Source organism: Glycine max, chromosome 13 (assembly GCF_000004515.6).
Source record: "Glycine max cultivar Williams 82 chromosome 13, Glycine_max_v4.0, whole genome shotgun sequence".
In the NCBI taxonomy this organism is placed as follows: domain Eukaryota; kingdom Viridiplantae; phylum Streptophyta; class Magnoliopsida; order Fabales; family Fabaceae; genus Glycine; species Glycine max.
Window position 1 is genome coordinate 3,717,421 of NC_038249.2, and position 27,973 is coordinate 3,745,393.

The window sequence follows — 27,973 nt, forward strand, 5'->3', positions numbered from 1 at the left end:
TGTTGGATGCTTGTAGATTTGGGCTTTAACTTATAATTAGTTCTTCACCTGACTCATCTAATGATATTTGTTGTGGTGAAGTTGGTTGTTTTTTTTAATAAAAATATTAATTAGTGGATGAAAGTGCATTTGCAAAGGGTATACAATATTGGGGTATGTCAGCCTTATTCGCATTTTGTGTGTGAAGGAGTTCAAATGTTGTTGTGCTTAGAATTTGTTGCGCATCTCGATCAAACAATTTGAATGTTGCTACACTGGTATCATTAGAGACTTTCAATTGTATCTTGAACCTAAAAAATATTTTAAAATTTTTAATATTTATTTAATTGTTATAAAAAAATAATTCATTATATACAAAACATTAAACCTTGTTGTTGGGCCTTTGGATAGTTGTTTGCATTCTCTAAAAATGTATTGATTTCCCTCTTTTGTAACTTTCTTTTGGCACCTCTCACATGCAACATAATTCCAACGGAACCGTTGATTTCATTGATTGTTGCATGAATTGTGAACACATTATCCTATTATTTTATATATGTTAAAACTAAGAAAAAATAAAGTATTATTGAATATTATGAATATGAAGGTCATGATAGGTTAGCATACTGATTCTGATACCCATCTCATGGACATTATATCTTGCAAAGATTTTCTATTTTCTGATATTCTCTTGTCAAGATCAATGTTGGCAGAACTTGGAGGAGATAATTCTTTTATTTGATGTTGCTCCATTTTTTCCACAAAGTAGATATTTAAAATAAAATTTATAATTTTTTAGCTACATCAATCAAAGAATTTGAATAAACTAACAATTTTGTTTGTTGAATGTTACAAAATGTGTATAATAAAAAAAATAAAAAAAGGAAGTTCCTTGTACTTGAAGTTGAGTTGATTGAATATTCATCTGAAAAATAATTATTAAAATATAATTGTTAGTAAATTAAAATTATTACAGTAAATAAAATATAAAAAAATTATTGTAAGCATAAAGTATGATATAGACTTAATTGAATTAAAATTATTTATTTATTAAATAAGTTGAATTGAAAACAATACTTAAGATAGTAAAGAAACATCTCAAATAAAGAAATAAATATCAAATTAAATAAACATGCTAACATAAAAATAAAGAGAGAGGAAATTATGGATCAATTTTTATTTAAATGTTATTTAAAGATTATATATATATATATATATATATATATATCTTAATATAAAAATTAAATTTAGAAAAATAATTTCAATTCCATAGTGAAATGCATATGAGAATCATTCAATATAAATATTAAGTACAATTTGATCATCCATTTATTTAGTTATCTATATTTTTTTGGCTGAATTATATATATATATATATATATATATATATATATATATAAAGAAAAGAAAAGAAAAGAGATAGAGTAGTAAGATATATAAAGTGTAGAATATAAATTTTGTTAAGGATTTTAAATGTGTGAAAGTAATCAAACCTCTTAATTTCTTAACCATGATAAAAGTGATTGCAACTATGTTTGAATCTTCTTCTTAGATGTTGATTGTTTTTTCAAATTTTGAGGCTATGTTTGTCTACAAAGTAACTTTAACAACTTCATTTATGAAAATAACCAATAAAAAAGGGAGATGTGAAAATATAATGATATATATTACATTCTACTGTGTAAAAAATGTATATATTAATGAATTGTATAAAATTATTATTTAAACAAAATTTATAATTAATAAAGTAAGGATAATTTATTTACTCTTTTTGTAGCAATTCCAATCCCCTTATTTTTTGTTGGTTTGCCACTAACAAGTACCTCTTCTTCATTTCCAAGTGCATGAAGTATACCATTAATGTCTATAATAAAATATGAGATATGTTAGAGTGAAATAAGTTAGTTATGAATTTGCAAAAAAATTAATGTTGTACTTGTTAAGACAACTCTATCATTCATCCTTGGAGTTAGAGTTTCCATTGAACCAAACTCAAAATAGTGTAGAGGAATGCTAATGGATATGTTATTGACTTTCTTGACAACAATAGTAAGCAAAAATAATCTTTTAAATGTTCCTTTGACACAGGTTTATATGCATCATTTGTTGAGACGATTCTTAAATTATGTATTATGTATAAGTTTTTCCTCTTGTAAAATATCATTGAATTTTGAAATCATATTTTCCTGTATCGCTACATGTAGTGGAGTTTCCTGTTGCAGTATATTTAAAAGTGCAAATCAAGTTAAAATTAAAATATTAAATAAATTTAATCAATATAAAATTTGTTTAAATTAATTTAATGTAAAAAAAAAATTTTCATTTTGTGATATGTAATATTGGAGATAGTAAATAAAATTATATTTGCAATAGTTAAAGTTGATGTTAAATATATTATTTTACATACTAATGTGAAAAATAAATAAATTTCAATTTTGTTTAACCAACATATTTATTTTATAGATTAGTTTGAAAACTAATTTTAGATCATGAACTTTGTTGATGTGAAATATTTATTTATATTTATATAGCAAAAAATATATTAGAATTTAGAAATTACTAATATGAAAAAATTGAATGATATGCAAAATGTAAAAGAAAATGGTTATAGGATGCAATATAGAACATTGAAGAATGAGGGTTGTGAACTTGAGAAGCATTTGAAGGTCAATAAGATTGAATTGAAATGTTTTGGTATAGAGTTTTGTTATGTTGTGGGTAACATTGAAGAAGGAAGAAAAAAAAGAAAAGAAAAGTGATAGACACAAAAAGAGAATATTCTCCTTCCTCCGAATCATCAATTTTGCTGACGTGACAGTGTAAAAGTAAGGAACTCAACTTTTATATATTATAAATAGATATTTGTTGGTGGCAGAGCAAGTAAAGGCCTAAACTTGGGTGAAGTAGTAGGCCATTGCATATCCAACAACCTTACACCTTAAGGAGTCAATGAAGTTCAAATTCTACCCTAATAGGATTTGTCAAAGGTTTCCAATCATTAACTTTCATAAAAGGAAAGGTGTGGAACCCGAAGAAGTAGATATGGCAACGAAGGCCAAAGTGGAGTTCCAACAATACTTTGAGCTTTTTAAAGAAGTTTGGAAAAAACCTAGGCTCACAAACCTAGAAACAAAACTTACATGAACTCATAAAGGAGATTTCACCATCCAATCTATTAGAGGAGGAGGAAAAGGAAATAGAGACAACATTCAACAACTCTTGGTCCTTGCATCTAGTAAAAATATACCATTTCACAAATACAATGATCATTGCTGAAGAAGATATCACTTATCTCAAAAATAGTTACACTTATTGGATCTTGGTTCATTGCCTGATAGGATGAACTTTGAGATTCTATTTTGTAAGATGTTTTCACCTCCTGAGCCTAAAATTCTACCCTCGAAGGAAAACACTTCCATGATTGGTGTTTCTTCACTATAAGGTGAACCTCCAAAGACTCCTCCACCTCCTCTTGAGATGTCAATGGTTGTTGCATCTACTTTTGAACAAACTTCTAATGTTGCACCATCTCACATACTGCTAAAATGATAACTATGGCTAAAGTTGAAGAGCTTATTGGTGTCTAGATCAAAGATAATCTTTAGAAGCAAGATTCTAGGATCATTGAAAAACTTAATCATAAGTTTTGGTATCTAGACTCATGATTTGATTAGCAATTCAAAAACAATTTTCCCCTATGATGGCACTCCTTCTATCCATAATTCCATGGATACCTATTCAAGCATCTTAAACTAAGAATCCACCTCAAGCACCACCTTGCGTGGAATCAAAAGAGCAACAAAAATAGCCTCTAGAACTACCCAAAGTACCACCACCACAATGACTATCATGTTTTTACTCTTTACCTTTTTGGATGATGCCAAAACAAGGAGTATTATTTGGGACTTAGAACATTCTAGTTTGTCTTGTAAATATGGTTATTTTGATTGCAATTGAGCTTATGGTTTGGTTTGCTATGATATATCTTGTAGTTCTCTTATATATGCTATATGATATATGCTCTGATTTGTATGCATAATGATGCATTATGCTTTGATTCTCATGCGTGTATGAGTATTGGACTCAAGGGGAGTCTAAATACTATGCATATATCTATAGCTTTGTTTGATGACATATTTTAACTATGATGTATAGCATGAGTTTCTGCCCCGATGTTTGTTTTTTTACGCTATGTTTGATCAAAATTTAATATTGTATGTCATTATAAAAAAAGGAGAAATTGTTAGAACCAAAGACAGAAGATGTTTAACTCCTAAGAAAATCTTGTAGTTTTTATGAAAAAAAATATATTAAAGTTTGATGGACTAGTAAGTTTGAACGAGTTATTAAGGAAAAACATGCATCTAATGTTGATATAGGTATAATCTTCCTTACTTTAGACACTAAAATTGTTTTAAATGAACATGTATCCAAGTCGCTAAAATTGTTCTAATTTACAAGTATCAATTTTACCCTAACCCTATTCCTAAGTAATTCCTACCATAAGTTAATTACCAATCCCTAAAGTTACCTAAAGCCTTTGATTCGGGTCAATAGGTGCTTTTGCCTTAAATCGATACTCCAATGATCATGAATATATCAATTTAAGACAAAGGAAAAAATAATGTCCAGGGATGACTAATTTATTGATAAACTAATCTATTGGAAATTACCCAAAAAGTTTGATCATGCAAATTGGTATAAAGCATTCACTACCTAGATCTACCAAATACACATGGATGATCACCACTATATATTTGACAAAGAAAATAAGGTATAAAATAAATTGACATAAAACATCAAGGAATTTTCAGAAGAACAAGGGAAGGAGTACAATTGGACGATTACATCATAACCGCCATACTAGGGGAGACTAGCCACTCATGTTCAAAGCAAAACTAGAAAGCCTAACAGAAATTAGCATAGACATATCAGTAAGGAAGGAACGATGATCACGACCCATCCTGTCAGTGTTGTCCATGCCTCAAAAATGCTCAAAAGCGTAAATAGGTAATGAATTTGAAATATGTAAATTATAGGTTCGAGAATCTTATTTATAGGCTCCTAAAGATAATTTCCTTAATAAGGTGAACTATGGTCGTGGTCAAATCCACCATCACCGTGGTAAAGTTTACCACGCCCATTGTCTGAAGTTTAAGCTATTCAAGGCTTGAGTCGTTGTCAATTTGCCATAACCCATATGAACTTACCATAACAGTGGTGATATTTACCATGGTCGTTGTTGACAACTATTCATTGAGGCCTTGGTATATTGTAATTTGGACACAACCCTCCTCATGAAATTGACCATGGCCCTCTATAGCTGACCATAACCCTTATCAAGTGAAAATAGCATCAGATCTTCATGAAATTGGGCATTTTCCAACTTTTCCTCTTGATTGAGTGGTTGTACTTCAAGGTAAAAACTAACGTCCAAACATGAGTTCTGCTAAGAAAATACATGAAATAACACAAAACTCACAAAATATCACTCAAATTATGGTTTATTAGTTAGCTCATGGTACACATGTAGGGATTTGGTGTGATACACTTCTCTCTCTCTCTCAATAGTGAATTATCAGTTTCATGTCATCCACAATTCCATCTCTCTCATATATATAGGAGCAAGGTTGTCAAAATCGAGATTTTACCTAAGATCGGATGGGAGTTAAAAAATTGAAACTCGAGAATTGTAACTCGGACTGTAAGATCCTACATCGCTATCTAAAATATTTGTATATGATAGTATAATACATATGCATGGAAAATTACATTGATAATAAAGAAAACAACCAATAAATGACAACATTAAATAACCTAATATCACGATTCTTAAACTATACACTTTATTTGCTTAAGAAATAATATAGAGAAAAAAAAGGTTTCTTTTTAAATCCAAGAAAAAAAGGTTATGGCACAACCAATATAACCCATGAGTATTAAGAACAATCCATGTAAGTGCATTGGTTATTTGTTTTGAAAATACTACCAAGTCCTTAAACTATAAACTAGGGAAATATGATAATTCTAAGGGAACAAAAAACTAGCAAAGCTTCATCTTCGCATGCAAAAGTTTGATTTTGTTTTTTCATAGATTAGGTAGGTAATTCTCGATGTTATTGGCCTTAATGGTGCAGTAAAAACATTCAAATAACAACTACCACACTAGAAGGGGGGGGGGTGAATAGTGTGTTAATCAAAGAATAAAGAAACTTATATCAACTTTTAATGCGATTATATATATGGAAATGTAGAAGAGAGATAAATCATCCACTAAGGAGAAAAAAATTTAATAAATACACGTTTAATCGTCTAGAGACTTAGTAACAAAGAGTCCTTTTAAAACTATTTTTCAAATAAACACTTGGTATTAAACAATTGACAGAAGTGTTAATAGAATGCTCAATAAACCATAAAAGAGAGAAGTAGAAACACTTAGTTTATACTAGTTCACTCAACCTAAGCTACGTCCATTTTTCCTTTACACAATAGTAAAGGGTTCTACTAATCAAAACTTGATTACAAACAAGTATTTGGACCTATCACTCCTGGCTCTACAAGTATTTTTAATACCACTTATGGCACTTTCTTAAACTCCCCCTGAATCTAAGAAACTCAAGTATTTTTAACACTAAGCAACTCCTGGCTTTCACAAACAGAAGTTTGAATGAATACAAGTATTCAACAACACTCAAAGAGTGAATAAAAAATAAAGATAAATTACAAAATGAATTTTCTTAGCAAAGAGTAAACAGATGAAAACGTTGTATTGATTGTCTAGTAATTTCAGCAGAATTTCACTTTTGTTCATTTCTTGCTTTTTCGTCAGCATTTTCCTCTACTTCTTTTTTAGTAGTGGCTGCCTTTTATAGACCGTTGTCTCACAGTGAAGGAAAAGCTACGTGTCATGCTTTGATTTGTGAGGATTTGTATGATAGTGTTGGATCGAGTGGCCTCAGAATAATTAAGAAGGGGGGTTGAATTAATTATTCCTAAACCTTTACTAATTAAAAAATTACTCTTCTAAGGCTTTTACTAAATTGTTAAGAGAATAAGGAGTAGAAGAGAAACTTAACAGAAAGTAAAAACGGAAATTAAATGCACAGCGGAAAGTAAAAGAGTAGGGAAGAAGGAGACAAACACACAAGAGTTTTTATACTAGTTCGACAACAACCCGTGCCTACATCCAGTCCCCAAGCGACCTGCGGTCCTTGAGATTTCTTTCAACCTTGTAAAAATCCTTTTACAAGAAAAGATCCACAAGGGATGTACCCTCCCTTGTTCTCTTTGAACCTAGTGGATGTACCCTCCACTAGAACTGATCCACAAGAGATGTACCCTCTCTTGTTCTCAGTCAAACCCAAGTAGATGTACCCTCTACTTGTACCACAAAGGATGTACCCTCCAATGTGTTAAGACAAAGATCTCAGGCTGTTAAACCTTTGATACTTTGTGAATGGGGATACAAAAGAATTCTCAGGTGGTTAGTCCTTTGAACACTTTTGTATAAGGGAAAGGGAAGAATCAAAAGAATTCTCAGACTGTGTCGTTTTGAATTCTTTGACAAGGGAGAAGGGAGACACAAAAGAATTCAGGCGGTTAGTCTTTTGTTATTTTGGAAAAGGGAGAAGAGAGACACAAAAAGAATTCAGGCGGTTAGTCCTTGGCGAATTCTTTTTGGCAAAGGGAGAAGGGAATGAAAAGATGAATAGCACAAGTTTTCAAGGTTTAGAAAACCAGAAAACTTCAGAAAGCTTTTGGTATAAAGAAGAAGAAAAAGTTCAAAGAGATTCAAGGCTTGTAAAAGATTGTATGAATAAGTGTAAAAAGTATATTGAAAAGCAAATCAAAGCCTTGCATTTATAGACTCTTCATGTCTGGCCAAGAGGACCATTTAGAAGAGTTATAACTTTTAGAAAAACTTAAAACCAATTTGAAAAAGTCAAAAAACCTTTTGAAGAGTTACATCTTTTGATTTATTCAGAAACAGTCACTGGTAATCGATTACCAAATAAGTGTAATCGATTACACAAAGCTTTTAAGTGAAAGGATGTGACTCTTCACATTTGAATTTGAATTTCAACGTTCAAAGGCTCTGGTAATCGATTACCAAAACATTGTAATCGATTACAGCTTTTTGAAAATAATTGAACGTTGTAAATTCAATTTAAAAACTTTTTCAAAACAATTTTGCTACTGGTAATCGATTACAACAATTTGGTAATCGATTACTAGAGAGTAAAAACTCTTTGGTAAGAAGATTTTGAGAAAAATCATGTGCTATTCAATTTTTGAGAAAAACTTTTCATACTTATCTTGATTGAGCCTTCTCTTGATTCTTGAATCTTGAGTCTTGAATCTTGATCTTGATTCTTGAGATCTTGAACCTTGAATCTTGATTCTTGAGATCTTGAATCTTGAATCTTGATTCTTGACTCTAAACTTTCTTCTTGAGTCTTGAATTCTTCTTGATTTACTTGAGTTGTTCTTTGATTGATCTTTGATTCACTTGAGTTGTTCTTTGATTGATCTTTGAGCTTTTTGTCATCACCTTTGTCATCATATTTTGTTATCATCATTGTTATCATCAAAACACCTTTGAATCACCTTTGATTCACCATGAAGCTTTGCCTCTACAGATAGTACAAACATCCTCATGCTCTCCTTTGTCTTTTAATGAAAGCAACCTTTAGAGAATATTCTTATTAGCACATTCTATTTTGTCATTTCCTTAAATTCAAATATTAGCATTTCAAAATAAAGAGAGACAAAATAAATTTGTATAGGATGGAATACGTGTACTTCCTTTTTACGGTTACCACAGACTCTTTGTCAATGCTGATCATTTCAGAAGATGTATGGGTTACTTACTGGTTGGACGCGTGGTATAACCAATAACATAGTGTATAACACTAATTGTCATAGAGAGTGGTCGCCGTTTAGTTTTAGTGTGTTGGACACTGGATAGATAGTTAACAAAGTAATCCTTCTTGGACAATACAACATATTCTTAAGTCTTTTAAGAAATAGAACCAGTCCATTTGTCAAAAAGTCATTAGAATATTATTAATTTATACTTTTTTTTATTCATCAAAATCTAAAGTAGATAAGACTAGTGATTGTCTAGACCTAACAAACGTGGCAACCAACAAGCACCTAAAAACGGGCCACACAGAGAGATATTTCGGAGTGACTCATAATTTGATATCGAAAGGGATCAAAGATCCCACGCTTACATTAGTAAGCTCGTGATTTTAGGATGATTCAATATCTTGACAATCTTGTGCACGAGCCAGCATGGTGAGGAGGCTGTGAATTGTAAAATTGAATGACACTACGAGTTGTAGTGTGATCCTAATAACCAGGTATAAGAGAATGATGTGATTCAAATCCCAATCACATCTTATCCTACCAAATCCTATTTGATCTTATCAAATCTTATTCGATTAGATACATAAATACTTATCTTATTTGATTAGATCTATAGATAATTAATTAAATCATATATAATTAGCTATCTTACTAGACTATGTCCTATTTAATTAAATCTTAATTAAATATGTCATTAATTAAGTAAATCCTATTTTATTAATTAACTATTAACTCACATTTAATTTATTCATTTGCTCTAATTAATCACTCTATGTGTGTGACTTTATAGGCTCCCACTAGACTAGAAACAATATTATCTTTATAATATTACAGAAAGTGTTTGACATCTAGCAATGCATTGTTGCCACCCCGCTGATGAGAAAATCGGTGCTTCAATTTCAATCTTACCACAACCATTTTCACCATGTAACCTTTGACTCTTCATCCAAATGTCTTGATCAAACAAGAGGCACAAGAGAGTCATCCTTGTCAAGTTTGATCTTTAATTTCTTGATACCAAAGTGGACACATAAACAAACTACTCACATAATAACCTCAATGCATTATTGTCACCCTAGTCAATAATAATACTTGTCTACAGATACTTTTAAAACAACAATGAATCTCACACTCAAGTCTCATTTGATTTGCCATTGAATGAATTGCCTATTCTAAAGAAATTATTATGCTATAAAACTAATAACATTATAATTGACATGTCTTATGTATATAAAATATATAAACAAAAGTCATGATATAAATATAGTCTAAAATAGGTTAGCCTCTAGGGTTAACTCCAACAAATTCATCATAAACCCATTGATCCCAAAATGTTTGTTTACCAGTGAAACATAGGTGATGTTCTTCATTTACCCTTAGCCATTCAAATTCCTAAAATATATTAGTGTAGATTGTAAGTGGATGTTGAAGGCAATACCTTCTAGTAGATGAAACAGGCCAGAAAAATATATGAATCTCAGTGATGAAGTCTTTCGACCTCACTTTGGGAAAGATGGCCTTGTTTAGAATTTGTTGGAACACTTGAGCATTACACCTTAGCATCCCTTGTCATGTTTCCAAATGACAGAGGCAACTCGAATTTGTCTCCTAATAACACCTTCTATATTGCCTTGGACTCAACATAATTGTCTACTCTTTCACTACAAATTGTAGTAGTAACGGTTGCTGGTGTAATTTTCACTGTTTTCCCCAAAACTTCTCCAGCAATCATCCATTTACTAGAAAACTGTCCTTCAATACATCATGATCAACTTTGGGTATATGACCTCATTCATATTGAAGTAGCTTCTGATTCTACATATCTATGTTCTTCTTGATCTTCAGGCCAAGTTTATCTAGATAATAAATAGTGAAGTAATACTAAACATTGAGTATTGCACTATTGATATCAAGAGGACTCAGTGTGAGTAGGAACAATGTCAACAAAATCTTCGTTGGAATCCATATTGGTTCTGGTTAGGATTAACATTAGAAGTGGTCTTTTTTGGATTATGGGTGCAAAAGATAGAAGAGAGGAAAGTTACGTAGTAAAAATCACAATATTGTAAGTGAGACTCGAAGGCTAAATTTTTTTGGTAAGGTGTTTATTTTAAATGCCAAAAAAATTTGGCACTCATTGAATTTTAGTAGAGAGAAAGGGTAATTGTTTTGCATTTAATGTGACATGATGAGGTGTCCAAAGGGAGGTATGGGTAATGATGCATAGTTCTAGGCCATTTATGTGATTCGGTAGGGAATTTGACACTTATTTCAAATCATTGTTAGTTAACGGACTAATGAATTTTCCGTTTTGCATACAAATGCACATATATATTATAAACACAAAGACATATGATACACCATGAATTAGACGCAACACATGGATGGATGAATGCTCATGTATTGGATGCTAGGTCCTTTGCATGAAAGGTCCCATTGGACGCAACATATGGAATTATTCATTCCTTTGTAATTTCTCCAATGGCAGTTGAAGTCTTATTTTAATGTTTTTCAACATGTAAATTCACTATAGTAAGGAACCTCGTCTTATACAGGTGATTGGTGATCCTCTTGGTGCTAACCTAGTTGGGATTATTATGATGCTTTAGAAATCCTAGCCTTTTATTAAAAATTAAGAAATGTATATTTGTAACCAAGAAAAAAAAATATTTTTTTGTGTTAGGATATTGAATGCCAAGGCTTCTTGTGTTAGGATATTAAATTCCAAGGCTTTTTGTGTTAGGATATTGAATTCCAAGGCTTTGTGTAATCTTTACTAACAACTTTTTCATTATTTCCGTATTTTATTCATTGCGCAATCAATTTCTAACTAATGTTTTCTTGATTTCTATTATTTTTTTACATTTATTGATGAAGTGGAAGCCAAGCTTTGAGAAAGAGACTTGAAGAGGTATACAAATACTTTTTTTTATTGTGTATTTAGATAGAGTTTTATGAAAGAATGTAACTTTAAGGAAGATATGAAATACCATGTTTGGCTTTATAGCTCGAGTAAATTTAAAATTTTATACTAATCTCAATAGGTAATTTATTTCTTAAATGTGCTAAATTAAAATTTCAACAAAATAGGTGGTAGTATACTAAAATACAAAGACAAAAAAGTATTTAAGAGCGCACATGCACCCTCACACACATATATATAAGTGAATGCTAATATCCATCCTAATTGGTTTGCCTTAGCGTTTAACACATAAAAATTGGACTAAAAAATCAGTCAATCTTTTATTTTTCAAAATTTAATTCAAAGACATTATCGTATTTTATTATTTTAATTAAAAAATAAAAATATTTCTCGTATATAGGAGAGAATCGTGGAAAAAGATATGAGAGAGAAAAAAAATTATTTTTATTTTGTGAATTAAATGATAAAGTTCTATAATATCCTTAAATTTTGGAAAACAGAAAAATAAATAATTTTATAGTCCAAATTATTTTGTGTTGAATGCTAATACACTCCAATTAAGAAGAATATTAGCATTCCCCATATATATCTTATTTCTTTTTCTTTCTTCATGATCTTTTCATATATGACTTCTTTTAAAATATCCATGTATTCATTTTGTGTGCTTTAATATCGATCAAATTCAACACTACCATAATCCATGAGATTTATCATCAAGTTTAAATTACTAATATATATTTTTCTTGCATCAATAAACATTAAAACAAATTAAGATTCACCAAAAAAATATAAATTAATCAACACCTGGCAAATTTTATTTTTTACAGTATAACTTTTTTTTTTCATAAATGAAGAAAATTTAATTTAATTATTCTATTCAAGAAAAAAATAGAACCTAGGAAATTCAATTACTATAGATTCGACTTCACCGGGTGGAATAAAGCTTTGTTATTGTTTTTACTATTACTCTATCGAAACACATTGTTAATGTTTAAAATATACTTAATGTTACCCTTTGCTATTTTGGTTATAATCTATATTTCAGCTTGGTTATGATCTTAAGGAAGATGAAGTTGATAGTGTGTTTTGGCAATTCAAAGCAATGGCTGAGAAAAAAAAGGTTAAGAACTACTAATTTTCTTCCCTCCATATAATTTTATTTGTGTGTCTTTCTATGTGTAAGCATATCAATTGAATTATTTTTTTAGTTTTGTGAAGTGGGAACCATAAATATGAGTCATACAATTATACATAAATAATCAAGAATAAAATTTAGTAAGTGGTCACATGATCACTTAAAAAATCATGGGCATTTTTCTTTTAATCTTGATCATAATGTATAGTACAAAATTCCCATTTTAGCCCAACCCCACCCATATACAAAACCAAAACACCCCATCTTTAATATTGATCATTCAAATATAGTAAGATATCACAATGTTAATTCAAAATGTTAGGTCCATGTTGGTATATTTAGAATAGAATACAAATAACCTTTTATTGTTACATCCATTTTCACTATGCCAAAGTTAATTTATAACACATAATACCTCTAAGAGAATAGCAACATACTATCTAATACACTCTTTTGAATATAATTTTATTATTGATTAAATTTTATTAAAAATCACATAATTATATAGGTATTTTTTTTTAGTAAAAAAGGAATTACAAACTAGAAACCATGAGGAAAAATAATGGAAGAAGTATTAGCATGAAGAGAAACAGTTAAAAAATCTGGAACTATATTGAAAATCCTATAAAAAGAAACTTCACTAGCTAGACTATATTTAACTAGGAGATTAAACAATTGATTTACTTATCTAAGTAATGAGGATCTACTCATAATTTTTTAATTGGTAAATTTTAACTAAAACTGGAAAAAAATTTTAAAAAATGTGTTAAAATGTATGTTACTAAGATTCCTTTTTTTCTTATTTTGTATTTAATCTAAAAACATCACTGTTAGGCATACCTTTGACAACCTCTTAAACATGGCCTACCTACCAACAATCTCTTAAAAACTACTTTTTTTATCGTTAGATCAATGGGTTAATGTTATCTATGATTTTCTAATTTTCTTTTGTGCTTACTTAACCACTAGTTGTTGAAGTAGAACCCTTTTTAAGCAACAGTTTTAATGACAACAAGTTTTTAAGAAGCAAGTTCTAAGTTGTTTAGACTTGTGCTACTAATGGATAATTTGTCTTTAGTGTTTTTAAAAGACAAAACTTAATCAAAAAGCATGGAGAAAGGTCTAAAGCATTAGCCTACAGTGAAGGTACCTCAAGTCTTAAGATTGTCTAACTTCATAAGAAATATACTACAAGCAGAAGGGTAATCATGAGTTCTTTGTCAAAGTGCAAGTATTCAAAGTTGCATATGACTAAAAGCATGATTCTGGAGGTCACTTTAGTCCAAGGGTAGATACTAGAAGCTACACATGACTAAGGGATCATTAGAGAATGCACTACAAAAGAGAATAGTGTAGAGAGACATGTCTACACAGTTCATAAGCACACACCGGAAGTTATAAAGAAGATGCCATAAAAAAATGTACTCGGGTCCTATCATCTAAAGTGACAAGTCGTTTTGAAGACAAGAACCATCTTGAAGAAGAAAGAGATAGTCATCAAACTATAAGTCCTATACAAGCAAGGCAACCAAGAACAAGAAAAGGAGTCTTGAGAAAATTTCGCCTATTCAAAGAAGACTTACTTGTAGAAGACTTATCTTTGAAGTATAAAAAACTCATGGCTATGCTAGAGAAAAGAAAAGTCATGAGCCACTAACAACAACAAGCACCAACGACCATAATTTCGAATTTAAAAGTATGCAACCTTTTCTAATTAAGAATAAGTACGAACCAACTGTGTTAGTGAAGACAATTCACATCTGATATCCTTGACCTCCAAGCCTCTCAAGAAAAGGTGCAATGATCATCTCCAAGCTCTATTTAAGGATGGTGAAGTGAAGTTCAAGTTCATTGCTAGGAAGGAAAGTAGGATACAAAGAATATATATCAAGAAGTCGTATTTTACATATAATATTATTTCCTTAAGATACTTGTCTTTCTAAGCCTAGACTCTCTAGGAAATTAGAGCCAATTCCACTTAGCCACAGAGTGTCTATAAACACCTTCTCGGGGGGAGCTTACTAATTAGTTTCCCCAAAATGGTGTATTAGGTACTTGTCCTCAAACATAACCTATTTAGGATAGAGAACCTCATAAGAGAAATCAAGTGATTGTTGCTTTTGAAGTTTGAGAGTCAGCACAATATAGTGTTGTGTTAGTCGGGTAGGAATTGCTCCTTTGAGGTTCGAAGCCTAAAGAGGCTTTTTGAAATAATATTTGGATAGAGTCTGCAGAGGCTTGGAGAATACTGGAGGTAAAGCCTACAAAGACTATTAGAAAGAATACTTGGATGAAGCTTGAATAGGCTTTTTAAAAGAATACTTAGGGTGAACCCTCGAGAGGATATTCGAAAAATACCCAAGGGGAGCCTTTAAAGGCTTGGAGAATACTTGTTGTAGGAGCCTCTGAAGGTTCTTGGAGAATACCACAATTGGTTCTTCTATTAGTGGAAACCCTACAAGTGTAGAAACTAGATGTAGCCCAAGGTTGTGGGTGAACTGGTATGAATGGTGTGTGTGCTTTATCCTTCTATACCTCTTCAGATGTGTTGTTTATCATAAGAAACGTCTATTTTTCTTGAAAAGGGACAAAAAAATCTATTTTAGCTAGAATATGATATTTTCAAGTAACTTCTGAAGCAATATTTATTAGTATCTTTGAAGTAATTTAGTAGTTAATTATTATCATACAAATTAATTACTATAGAAGTATAAGTTGTACTCTAACAAGGCTTCTGATATTCAATCTGAAAGTCTATTCATAATCTTCAAAAGTCGCATGTTCTTTAAAAAAGAAGAAGTGATTGTTAGCTAAATATATGCTACTATTCATCTTCTAGTGTCTTTCTGATCCACTTTAATAAGTTTAGTTTTATGTTTAATATGTGAATTTTGGAATAAACAACCTAAAATAGGGCTTCATGACTTCTCCTTATTCTTCTAATGTTTTCTAGGTTTTAAATAATTGGCGAAATTCATTGGTTTCCATTTGGCAAGGTCTAAATCACTATAACAATTCTAATTCTGCACACCAAGGTCACTAAACAACCATTCACGTAATAAGATTTATTCTATAAACATTATTAAAACTAATCCCTTTGTTAAAAATTTAAGATATGAAATATATAACACAATAGCATGACTATTCTTTAGTATCTTATTTTAACATGTGTTCGTTTAGTTTACAATAAACATACTTCATCATTTAAAAGGATTTATATAAATATTCCTTAGTTAGTTATTTCGATTAATTTATTGAAGAAATAAGGCATGTTGCCCATAAATAAGAAGGGGGAGAGAAAGAGATCATGTTATTTAGGTTAGCTTGTGAGAGGAATAGAGCCTTTGGGCATTGGGAGGTATAGACCCTCGAAATTTTGCAAGTTAGAAATTTTTCTTTCTATATATTTAGTCTAGTTTTTATTAACTAGCATGAAGCTATGATATTTGGAGCTAGGGAAATAGTCATGAAAAAGTTTAAAAGATTAATTCCATGATTTGATGGACATGAGGTATACTATTGATGTTATTTGGGCATTGGGAGGTGTAGACCCTCAAAATTTTACTAGTTAGAAAATATGTTTTTAGTTCCCATTAAATAATCAAATTTTATTTTGGTATCTAATATTTTTTTTAACTTTTTAGTACGTAATTTTTTTCTTTTTAATCCCCAAATTTGTTTAAATAACCCTTTCAAAAGTACTTTAGATAGCGCTTGAGGGACAAAAAATAAAATAAAAATTATTAGGGATCTAAAAGTTAAAAAAAAAGTATTTGAGACTATAAAAAAGTATTTATCAGGATCAAAAACATATTTAAGTTTTATTTATCCCCAAAAATAGAGCCTAGTTACCAAGGAGTTTACAACAGCTCATGAACCATGCTCAACCAACTAAGTTAAACCCCTTTGATATTTAAATACTATTTTAAAATTGCATTTATCAAATTTATGTAATAATTACTTTAAAAATATTAAGAAAATAATTTATGTTTTTGTTTTTGTTTTTATACAAGTCGGTTAAATAAATTACTTAACATTTATATTATTTTATGCTAATAGATAAAAAAAATCAAAAGCATGAAGAGATTTATTAAGACCTAAAAGAAGCATACTATCATAACTATAGGATAACGAAAAATGTAGAGAAGAATATACACATGATGCTTAAAGTTTACTCAAATATTATGTATGGTGCATGCGAACCATAGCCAGCTAATTAAACTTATAACACTAGACAAAATTGTGTAAAGCTCACAAAAAGGTTACCATTTGACACCTCTAGTTCTAAACTAATTGTAGTCCCAAACTAGGAATGTGACAAGGATTCAATGACTCAATATATTTAGCATGAATCTATCCTTAGATGGAAGAAACTTTAATTAGTACTCAATAACTTGGGCTATTTTGGTTGATGCATAATAAAACTTTATTTAGTCAGGGTCAATTAGATATGGTAAGCATCTTAAATCTTATCAAATCGAGGTCTTGGTCAGGGATTATGGCAACAAAGAAGGAGTATTGTTTTCAATTTTCATAATGGGATGTCAACGCTTTAAATTGTATTTTTCATTGTGATTGGAATCATTTGATGTGTGGTTTGCACATATTTTTTAGTACCCCTTGTACTCATCTAATATAATTTATTTATAAAAAAAACTAATTATATCACATAACAAACTTTTAGAGTTTTTATGGGTTTATTTAATATACTAGACATATAGGGATTAGTGTGTCAAATAGTGTTGAAAGTTGAAGAAAGTGATAAGTGGGTGCGGAGGGCATACCCCTCTAGTGCAAATTTTGTAAAATAGATATATAACGTTATTAGGATTGCAAATAAGTCCCACTCAGATGATTTTATCAAAAGCATTTGGAATGAATGTGCACTCTCCAAGGTGGTTGCTTTATTATGGGAATTAGCTCAAGATCAACCACCAACTCTTGATAATGTGGAAAGTATAGATGTTATACTGAGGAAAAAAGTATATGCAATATCTTATTGAATGAAGTGCAAATTGCAAACCATATTTTTTTGAGTTTGAATTCGTAGACAAATGTGGTTGCAATTACAGAAAATACTACAAAATTCTTTTCATTATTGCTACAAACACAGTCTCACCATATTTTAAAAACCTTATGCCATAGGAAGCAATCTGACCTCACTCATAAGGAAAAGGCCTTATTCTGATTTGTGATGGAGATGAAGGAAAGAATGTATGATATTATATGTTTTATTTTTAATTTTAAGAAACAAGATAACAAAAGGAACTGTGCAAAGGTTTTGCCACTTCAACTCTGCATTAGTGCATTTGATTATAGCACATGTTAATGGGAGGTATTTTGCGATGTTGGAAAGGAATAAGAACGAAAAGAATAGGAAATCAAATTGGATGCTATTTATTTATTGTATGAAACACCAATTTGGGTGCCCTTTCATGTGGGTGTGCCAAGATCCTAAAAGTGTTATTCGTGTAGTATTCATAGTAGCTTGCACCGACAAACATCTTTGATGTTACGTACACCTTTGTATATTATACCGATGCATTTAAGCAGTAAACCTTATCCTTAAGTTGCATTCTTCAATGTAGAGAAAGAGATCATGCTTAACATTTGGTTCTTAAATTGTTAATGTTTTAAGAGGTGTTGAATTTACCATGGGTGTTAAAACTTGTAATCTTGTGTTGTATGCTAAGATATGTTTCATCATACGTGTTTACTTTTTACTATAATTGTAATTGTACTATTATGATATATTATTATTTGCAAGATATCTACGCATCCATTTTGAAGAAAATATTCTTTTCTTACTTTTCAATTTCAATTTGTGTTCTTAGGTTGTAACTGATGTTGACCTCAAAGCATTAGTATCATATAAAGCTTTTCATGCAGAATCTATCTGGAAGCTTGGTGATTTACAAGTATATTATAATATGCCTAATTTAAAACTAGATTTTCATGTAATGTCATAACTTTACATTAATTAATATTTACGAATGTAGGTGACTTGTGGAACTATTGGTCTTTCTACAGCAACAGTAAAACTTGTTAATATTGATGGTAGCACACATGTTGCTTGTTCTATTGGTATAGGAGCAGTGGATTCAACTTACAAGGCCATTAATCTCATTGTGAAGGTTTGTAATTTACAAACATTTTTCACTATTAAGTCCATTTCATTTTAAGAGCTTTATCGAACATATTTCAACCTATATAAACATTTAGCCCCTATTGTGATATGATATCTTATCTATCGTACGATAATCTAAGAGTTTAATTTCTATGGACTACAAGTTTAAAAATTTCATAGTATCAATCAATAAAACAATTATACTAGGTATGATTGTTATCAATAATTATTGTAATAGTCATCAAACATAACATACATCACAATTTAATATTAGTTGATTATGTAAAAATCCTTTTTACTTGAGGGCATACTCTATTTACTCATAATCTAATCATATTTAAAGACTAAGCTTTAAAAAAGGTAAAAGGTTATGATAATTTCCCCTTTTTATGTAAGATTGTGATAGATTTTTATTGAAAAATATATAAAGGGCTAGAAGGTTTTCAATATTAAACGCTGATAATTTTGTATTGAAACATTATTAATCTTGTTTTTCTTTAAATGTAACTTCAAAAATTTAAAATCACTATCATACAAAACTCTCTTGGTTATACAAATTATTCAAAAGGAAGTTTTAAAATCATTTAACTGGATTTTATATCAGACAAATTGCAAGGAATAAAAAATGGGAGTGAATTGAATTTTCAAAAACATGACCCAAAAAGTTTTTCTAAACCCTCGGAAAGATTTCCTTTTAAAAAGGTTAGCATAATTGACTTAGATTCTTGGGATGCAGAAAACATGATCATATAATTCTAGTGTTCCTATATGATGCTAATATGATAACATAGAGGAGGATTCAAGAAATATTAAGCATATAAAGAAACAATAAATAATTAAAGGTTAAAGAAGAGAAGAGGAAAAAGAGGTATACAATTTTGTCATGGACATTGTGACCTACAAAACTTGTTGAGATTTCACTTTGTAAAATTCTGTTACAAGCAAACAACAATCAAGATACCTCTTGACATCAATCATTTTCTTGAAATTCCTCGTACTTAGAACACATTGTAGAACCCTTTTAAGAAATCCCTTTGACAGAGTTTCAACTCTTATGGACACATAGACCTATACGCAAACAATGAAATCACCTAAATATGTAGCACAACCAACTTTAAATTCCAACTTCTTTACATTTATCTATCTTAATTAAGAGAAGAAACCCAATCAGCAGAGTTTGAATTCTATGAAAAATTGTAAATGATTATAGTGTAAAACAAGTGTTCTCTCACTTTTTGTTTTTCCCTTCATCTTTTAGTCAATTCCATATGTTTTTCCCTTCATCTTTTTGTCATTATGTTATTTTTGGGTTTCTATTACTGATCTAATTGATTATTGTTCCAATTAATCAATTAAACTATTCAATTAGACTATATGGATTTCAACCATAATCAATGAAATTAATTAAACTTTCATGTAATATATTATTATTGAACCATTTTTCTTATAAAAAGGTTTTAAGAGATAACAAATTATTAAATTCATTTGTAATTGATTATTAAAAACGAATAGTTTTTTTTATAAACCAATCTTTTGAGCATGTAATCAATTATCGTAAGCCACTATCAAAACTCAAGACAAAGAATTGAAAGTCTTCATGCCTTCCTTCATCATCATCCTTTGCTTTGTTTCACATTCTTTTCATTCTTCATACATATGTAACTATTTTTTGTAGGAACCTACAAAACTTTTGGATTACTCATTGAATTCAGTTACAGAAGGCATTGGTGTAAATGTCACAGCACGTGTTGTAATTTGTAGGGAGAACAATCATACATCTACTTATGCTTTCACTGAAGATGCTAATTATCCAACATTTAGGTATGATAATTCCTTAAGTTTATTTCTCTAGTCTATCATGTTCTTTTAAATCTTATACTTGCACCACTAGTTAATGTATTACATTTATTGTAGTGGGATTGCAGCAGAAATGGATGTTGTTGTTTCCACTGTTAAGGCTTATCTGGTTGCACTAAACAAGTTGTTACGATGGAAGGAATCATTTAGATGTGCTTAATGTATTCAATTTTTTATTGAAGAGTTTTGAATTTGTATTATTATCAGGGATAATCATTTATATTTCATGGTAACATGAAAAAAAAAATGAGAATAATAAGGAGTGGCGGTGCAAGTTCCATAAATCCAGCTAGTCTCCTCTATATATACTTTGTACTTGAATAACAACATGTCAACACTTCATTCATTCAAATGAAATGTAGTACCTTAAGAGCATTTAATATATCTCTATTATATATTTTATATTTGTTAAAAAATGCAAACACTAAATATGTTTTTAATGTAATAAATAATTTTTGTTATATAATTTTTTTTGTTTCCTTTGCCAATAACTTATATCTTGAGAGATGCACCACTACAAAAAGTGGTTTTTATGTATTAAAAGTGTCTTACCAAAAGGATTGGTCCAAACTCATCTTTTCCAAATTACCAGAATTTTTATACCTAAACTGTATAAATTTTGAATTTGTAGAACTTATACTTTCTAATGTACAAATTGGACAAATTTTTGAGTTTTGTAGAATTAAAAAAAAATGAGATTGTTATTCTTGATCCATTGAAGTACCTTTCTTTAACTTCAAATCTGTAAAGACAAAAAATACAAGAAAGAGAGTTGAATTGAGGTTTTAAAAAAATTCACATACTTTTTTTCCTAAGAACATTATCATTTGATAAGAGAAAATATAAAAAGAGTTTTAACAACAATGTGTCAGATGAAAGAGTTGAACTGGAATTTTTTAAGTAGAAACTTTCACAAAACAAAATCAGAACTAAAGGTTAGGAAACAAATAAATAAGACAACATAATAACACAAGATACAGGTATTCTTTACACTTAGTCACTTCTGATTTTTTCTAAGTATTGTTTACAGTATCTTTCCAAGCCAATATCCCCAAGTATTGTTTCCTACCAAGAAACTTCTAGATCTAAATAAATCAACAAATTTGTTTAAGGTTAGGCGCAAATAGACTTAAGCTAACGCTTTACAGACAAATATACAAGGTTAACCTAATTGAAATAACAGATATCACACTGGTAGAGGGATTGAATAATGTGTTGGATAAATATGAAAATCATTTTGCAATAATATAGTTTTCACAAGCAAATAAGGTTTGGGATTAGACGGAGGTTGTTTCTTAGGTTTCTTGGCTTGGTCTGAAGGCTTAGGGTCAGATGGTGGTGGAGGTGGGTCTTTTATTTGGGTAAGGAGTTTGGGTTTGGGTTATCTAGGTTTAGTCTTCTGAGATGTACAACCTGACTCAAGATCAACAGGTTACCTAAGCGTGTCCACACAACACTTTCACTTAGGAAAACTAGGCAGCAAATGTCGATGTCACCCTGATGTGCCATCATTTTCTTCTATTTTCTAAACCCTTTTTGCACCATTTTAATTACTGATTGGTCTTAATTGTCAATTAATCAGGCAGTTTTATTATTTGGGCTCATTTAGCTAATTTGATGTTTTTAATCTAATTTCAAGAATTAATGAAACATTGGGCTTAATCCGGATTTTGGTTATGGACTTGAAGAGGGCAAATAAAGCAGCGCTTACCTTAGTTAATTTCTAATTAGGAAATTTCGCAATTTTATTTTATGTTGTTCAGTGTTTATTTCGTTTTGGGCCAGAGTATTGTAATAGGGCCCAGTGACTTTGAGTGACTCTTTTTAAATAGCAGCCTTAGGATTCGTGCAAGGCTATTCTGTTATGCTATTTTATTATTCAGAGCTTTTGTTTTAGGTTTTCATGTTTTTCTGTTCTAAGGCTACTGTTTTCGTTCTTAATGTAATTTTCCGTTTTCTGCTTCTAATTACAATTTCGTTCTTGCTTCTTCTTCTACTCTCATTTACGTTTCTGTTCATTTACGTTTCTGCTTCATGTTTCATTTGTGTTTTCTGTTTGAATCTATGGAAGACTAGTTTTTCTGGTGTTGTTTCCTTTTGAGGACGAAGCCCAACTCTCTTTGAGGTTTCGTTTGTAATGTGGTTTCCTGGCAGTTTTCCCTTCACCAGTTATCCCAAATTCGTGAACATTAATCAGTGCACGCTTCATATTCGATTAATTGCCTCTGAGCCTAACTCGCGTTCATGCTAAATGGACGAAGGGGTAACTGGTATATGTGGTGCCTAATCACGTATTGACAACCCTAAGTTGATTTTCGCTTAGTAAATTGAAATAGGGTTGGATTAAGTGGTTGACTGTTAGGGACGAATTCTCCATAACCCAGGATAAGAGAATGGCTTCTGAATCAGAGGAAACAACCCATTTTTAATATTAGTAGTTTCATATTCCAGTTTACTTGTTCTGCTCTTTAATCACGAGACAAACAAACCGCCCCCCCCCCAATCGTTACTGTTACTGCGCAAGTATATTATGAATATTTGGTTTATCATTGCTCGTTGGGAAACGACCTAGGATCACTTCCTAGTTACTGCATTTTCATGTTTATTTGATTCGGGTACGGCCTCGATCACACCCTATCGTACACAGGCAACTCCCCCCTCCCCCCATGGTGATCAACCTGAGTCTCATCATTAACATTATCTAATCTCAATGACATTATCATCACCAACATCATCCTATCTCAATGTCATTCTCAACATCAACATCATCTCATCTCAATGACATTATCATCATCAACATCATCTCGATCATGTTACATTATCATCAATAATAACATCATTCTCATATCAATATTATCACCAATAACAACATCATTCTTTATCAATACTATCATCAATACCAACATCATTCTTTATCAATATTATCATCAATAACAACACCGCCTCATATCAACATTATCATCGATAACAACATCATCAGTAATCACATCCCACAAATACATACATATACATTTCATGCCTAAGACTCACACCTCCCAGTTCTTCAAACAACACAAGTCTAATAAAATTATACATCATTTATCAATAGCTCATGTATCACATCCCATTAGTCGAAAACATTATTTTTCTTGAAAACCAACATGCACAGGGACAAACACTCATTCCCATAATTGGGTTCCTGGCCCCAATTATGGTATCAAAGTCATAAATTATAATAAACTCTCCTCACCTATCGTGAACTCTCTGTCAGCTCCTTTTTGCGTCGCTCAGAGACCTCTGTATTCACGTTCGTTGGTCCAAACACAGTGTTTTATATACCTAATCGAAGGAAATTTAATATAAATTTCACAAACAACGTTAATAATAACATTCAAGGTCACGAAAATAACATCAATTTTATAAAAAGATAATTTTTACAACGTCTCATTTTTAAGGGTTTTTCAAAGGGAGTGTAAAAACATCCTATTACGGTACCTAAAACACAAGAGACACTGAGAGAAGTTCAAACTAACTTGGAGAAAGACATATAAGTTAAGATTACCTTAGAGAAACTACAAAAGAAAGGATTGGGAGCTTCTTCTCCACCAAATCCTTGAGGTGGATTTTGAGGATTTTGCTCTGATTAAAGTGTTCCTCTCTGTGTTGTGGTCTGGCGGTAAGCAACGGTGGCTCATGGTGGCCATCAGTGGTTGTGGGTGGTGGAGAAAAAGTTTCTAGGGTTGTTTGGGTGGAATTTTGACGTGAAATCGTATTTTTCATGTTGAAGAACGTATTTATAATCTGAATATCTCGCTTAGTGAGCTCGTCTCGCTAAGCGAAAATCCACTTTTAGCACTAAGAATGACATTTTGTGTTGATCACAATTCTACTCGGGTTTGAATTTGCGCTAAGCGTGACATTTCGCGTTGAGCGCAATTCCTCTCGGGTTGAAATTGCGTTTAGTGTGTTTGTCTCGCTAAGAGAGATGTCCAAAAGCGTTATTTTGCAAATCCCAAAGGTCAAAGTATGAAGGTGTGGGTTTTGAACCTACAGACCCAATTTGAAGGCAATCCAACGGTCAAAGAGTTCGGGGTCATGGTTTTAGTGGAACAGGTTTAGGTAAAACTTGAAATCTCACAGTTTCAACATAGGTCAATAAAACTCCACATAACCTAACATCCACATCAAGCAATCACACTTAGCTAATTCACATAACACCTCAACTCATCCAAATCAATCAAATAATACAAGAATTACATTAAACATCAAATTTAAGTTATCAAAATTCTAGGGTGTTACATAAGGCACACTAGAAGTAGACTTAATGGGCTTGGTTGCCTTGATCATGTGGTTGATGATCAAATGGGGTAAACGGAGAGGAATCTTCTTGCATAAGTAGTAATTGACATGAAAATCATGGTCATTTACCTCTTGGAAGGTGCTAGCCCTTGGCATCACATAGTGCATATTGATCCAATGGATAATCCTTCCAAAGGATGCTAGAGACTTAGACTTAAAGTCTATATCCTTGTCCTCCAAGAACTTCTTCATAATCTTTATCTTTCTGAGCCCCATGATCTCAAACTAGTATTCATAGAGCCTTAAACTATTAGCAGGAATTCCTAAAAGGTCTGCTAGGAGTTTTTCTGAGATCAAGGCCTTCAGGGTGAAGTTGTTTCTATCCACCACAATAGCTTCAAAGAAGTCTCTCACTAGCCTTGGGTAGATTGGTTCATTCACTTCAAAGAACCCTATCCACTTTTGCTTCTTGACAAAGCACAAAATGTCCCATCCACTATTTGATCTATAAATGATCAATGTATCTGCTATAAACAACTTTCTTGCTTGCCCAACTCTTGTCAAACTTCTCCTTTAACTTCTTATCACTGAAGAGAGTAAGAGACTCGCATTTTGACCTTCTTCTATTTTTTCCAAATTTTTCTTTCTTCACAAAGCTTCTCTTCCTAGATGACCCAGTCACAATGCCCTTGGTACATGGGGTGTGAGGGTCATTCCACTTTCCTTACTTGCGCTTTACTTTTAAAGACTAACCTTGCTTTGGTCTATACATTCTAGTCTATGCTCACATAGTCTCATTCTAGATAAATTAATCTCTCTCTATGTTCTTAAAGGGCCGCATCTCATCCATTCCATGTCATCACAATAATTTCACAACACAATATATGATAACTAAGGATGGAACCATTCACACATAACACAACAGTAACCCAAGGCATTCATGGCATCCATGTGACACCCTCTACCCACACAAATATAAACTAATAACAAAAGAAAAAAAACCACGTGTAATTAATTAAAAAATTTAAAACACATTTAAATAAAAACAATTCAAAAGGGTAAAAGGTTCACATCCACATAGTGAAATCATAATAGAACTTGTTCAAATAAATGATAAAATTATCCTGAATCAAAACAAGGCCACCTATTCTAAATGAAAAAAAAACACTAAAGCAAAAAACAAAAAACAATTATATCATTCATGAGATTATAACATATGAAGTAAAACCCTATGCCTCGATGTCACATTTATCAGAGCATTTCCCTGTCACAGGCTAAGTCTCTCCATCTCTAGCATGTAACTCATCATATGTTGGCTCACCTAAAACAAAATGGCAATCAACCCAAACACAAAACACACACCGGGAGTGAGTTATCACATTTTAAAGTAAAATACGGATAAACAAAAACATAAGTAAAATACATCATACAATTATTTATAACATAACTCAACTTAATTCAATCCACGTTACTTCACCACTATATCATGTAAAATTCTTATTTCAATCACCAATCACATTACACATGAATCACACACTTGAGTCAAGACATAACAACACTCATCAATTTCATAATAAACAATTCACAGGCGTTATGCAACAATTATACTAAGCCTCAAGCCTATATGCAATGTGGTACTATGTCAGTGAAAAACCACACTAGGGCTTAGGAGTATATAACAAGACACAACACACAATGGGTATGTCAGGTCACTTTCACTAAGTAAAATCGTAAGGTGACTAGTCAGGGTCACTTTGTTTTATGAGAATGCTCCAACCACATGGGATCAACATACGCTTAAAGGAGCACTCAAACTGAGTGTCTTTATCCCCAAGGCTTAGACTCCAAAGAATCTGTTAGATCCTTACCTTCCTGATTTAGGTCCAACCCCTAAAACAATTTTTTCCACACAAACACTGTTCATGAATTATACAATGCCCATGACCTCACACTTATGTTTCAAGCACGTTTAACACATTGCGCTACAATTTAACACTTCAGGTTCCTAACTTGGAACCCTACATTTTTCTTTTAACACTTCGCGCATAAACATTTTTTTCCAAGAAAAACACCAGTCGGGTCATTGTATAATTCACAACTCACAACACAAGTAATATCACATCAAGTATTAATCACACACTTATTCATAACCATATCTCAAGTCTACAATTTAACATCTCATAATTTAACTAATTACAAAATATACTTAACAAATAGATAAGCATGTATAATAATAATAACAAAACACATCTAACTTGAAGACTTATAAATATATTTACATGTATCAAATATATATAACACACCACTATACAATTACATGTAATACTAAATATATATATATATATATATATATATATATAATTAATTAATAATAACAATAATAATAAGTGTATCATTAGATAAATATTATATATATACATGCATAAATAATTAAACACATTAAATATATATGTAAGTAATTAAATGTATTATAAACATTAATATATATATAAGTAATTAACGTACTAAAAACATTAACATAAATATATTAAAATATTAACATAAAGTTAATTATATATATATATATATATATATATATATATATATAAATTAATATAAAATAATAACAATAATATCAAACATATCATTAGATAAATATATGGTATACATATATAACAAATAAAAAATTTATATACTTATATGGATTTACATAGAAAACATGTATACCTATATCCTAAATATATTTCAACGAAGCCATGGACATCCAGTAAATGCCTAATTATAAATGTGAATAAAGCTTTAGTCAATTCCTACAAATAGCTTT

At 30.8% G+C, this 27,973-nt stretch overlaps 1 protein-coding gene across 3 annotated transcripts in view; it reads left to right on the forward strand.

Annotated features, from left to right (window-relative positions):
* N-56 (probable 2-isopropylmalate synthase) overlaps positions 1 to 21,267 on the forward strand; it is a 52,262-nt gene extending 30,995 nt beyond the window's left edge. The window contains exons 7-12 of one of the 3 annotated variants that reach the window (NM_001250820.3): positions 11,728 to 11,761; positions 12,819 to 12,893; positions 18,743 to 18,826; positions 18,908 to 19,042; positions 20,711 to 20,856; positions 20,950 to 21,228. In NM_001250820.3, the coding sequence (NP_001237749.1) occupies positions 11,728 to 11,761; positions 12,819 to 12,893; positions 18,743 to 18,826; positions 18,908 to 19,042; positions 20,711 to 20,856; positions 20,950 to 21,052 (577 nt within the window). In that variant the 3' untranslated portion in view covers positions 21,053 to 21,228. Of the gene's footprint in view, positions 1 to 11,727; positions 11,762 to 12,818; positions 12,894 to 18,740; positions 18,827 to 18,907; positions 19,043 to 20,710; positions 20,857 to 20,949 lie in introns of those variants that run through there. The other 2 variants (XM_026124825.2, XM_041007836.1) reach the window with 2 other exon arrangements.
* Positions 21,268 to 27,973: the final 6,706 nt, after the last annotated feature.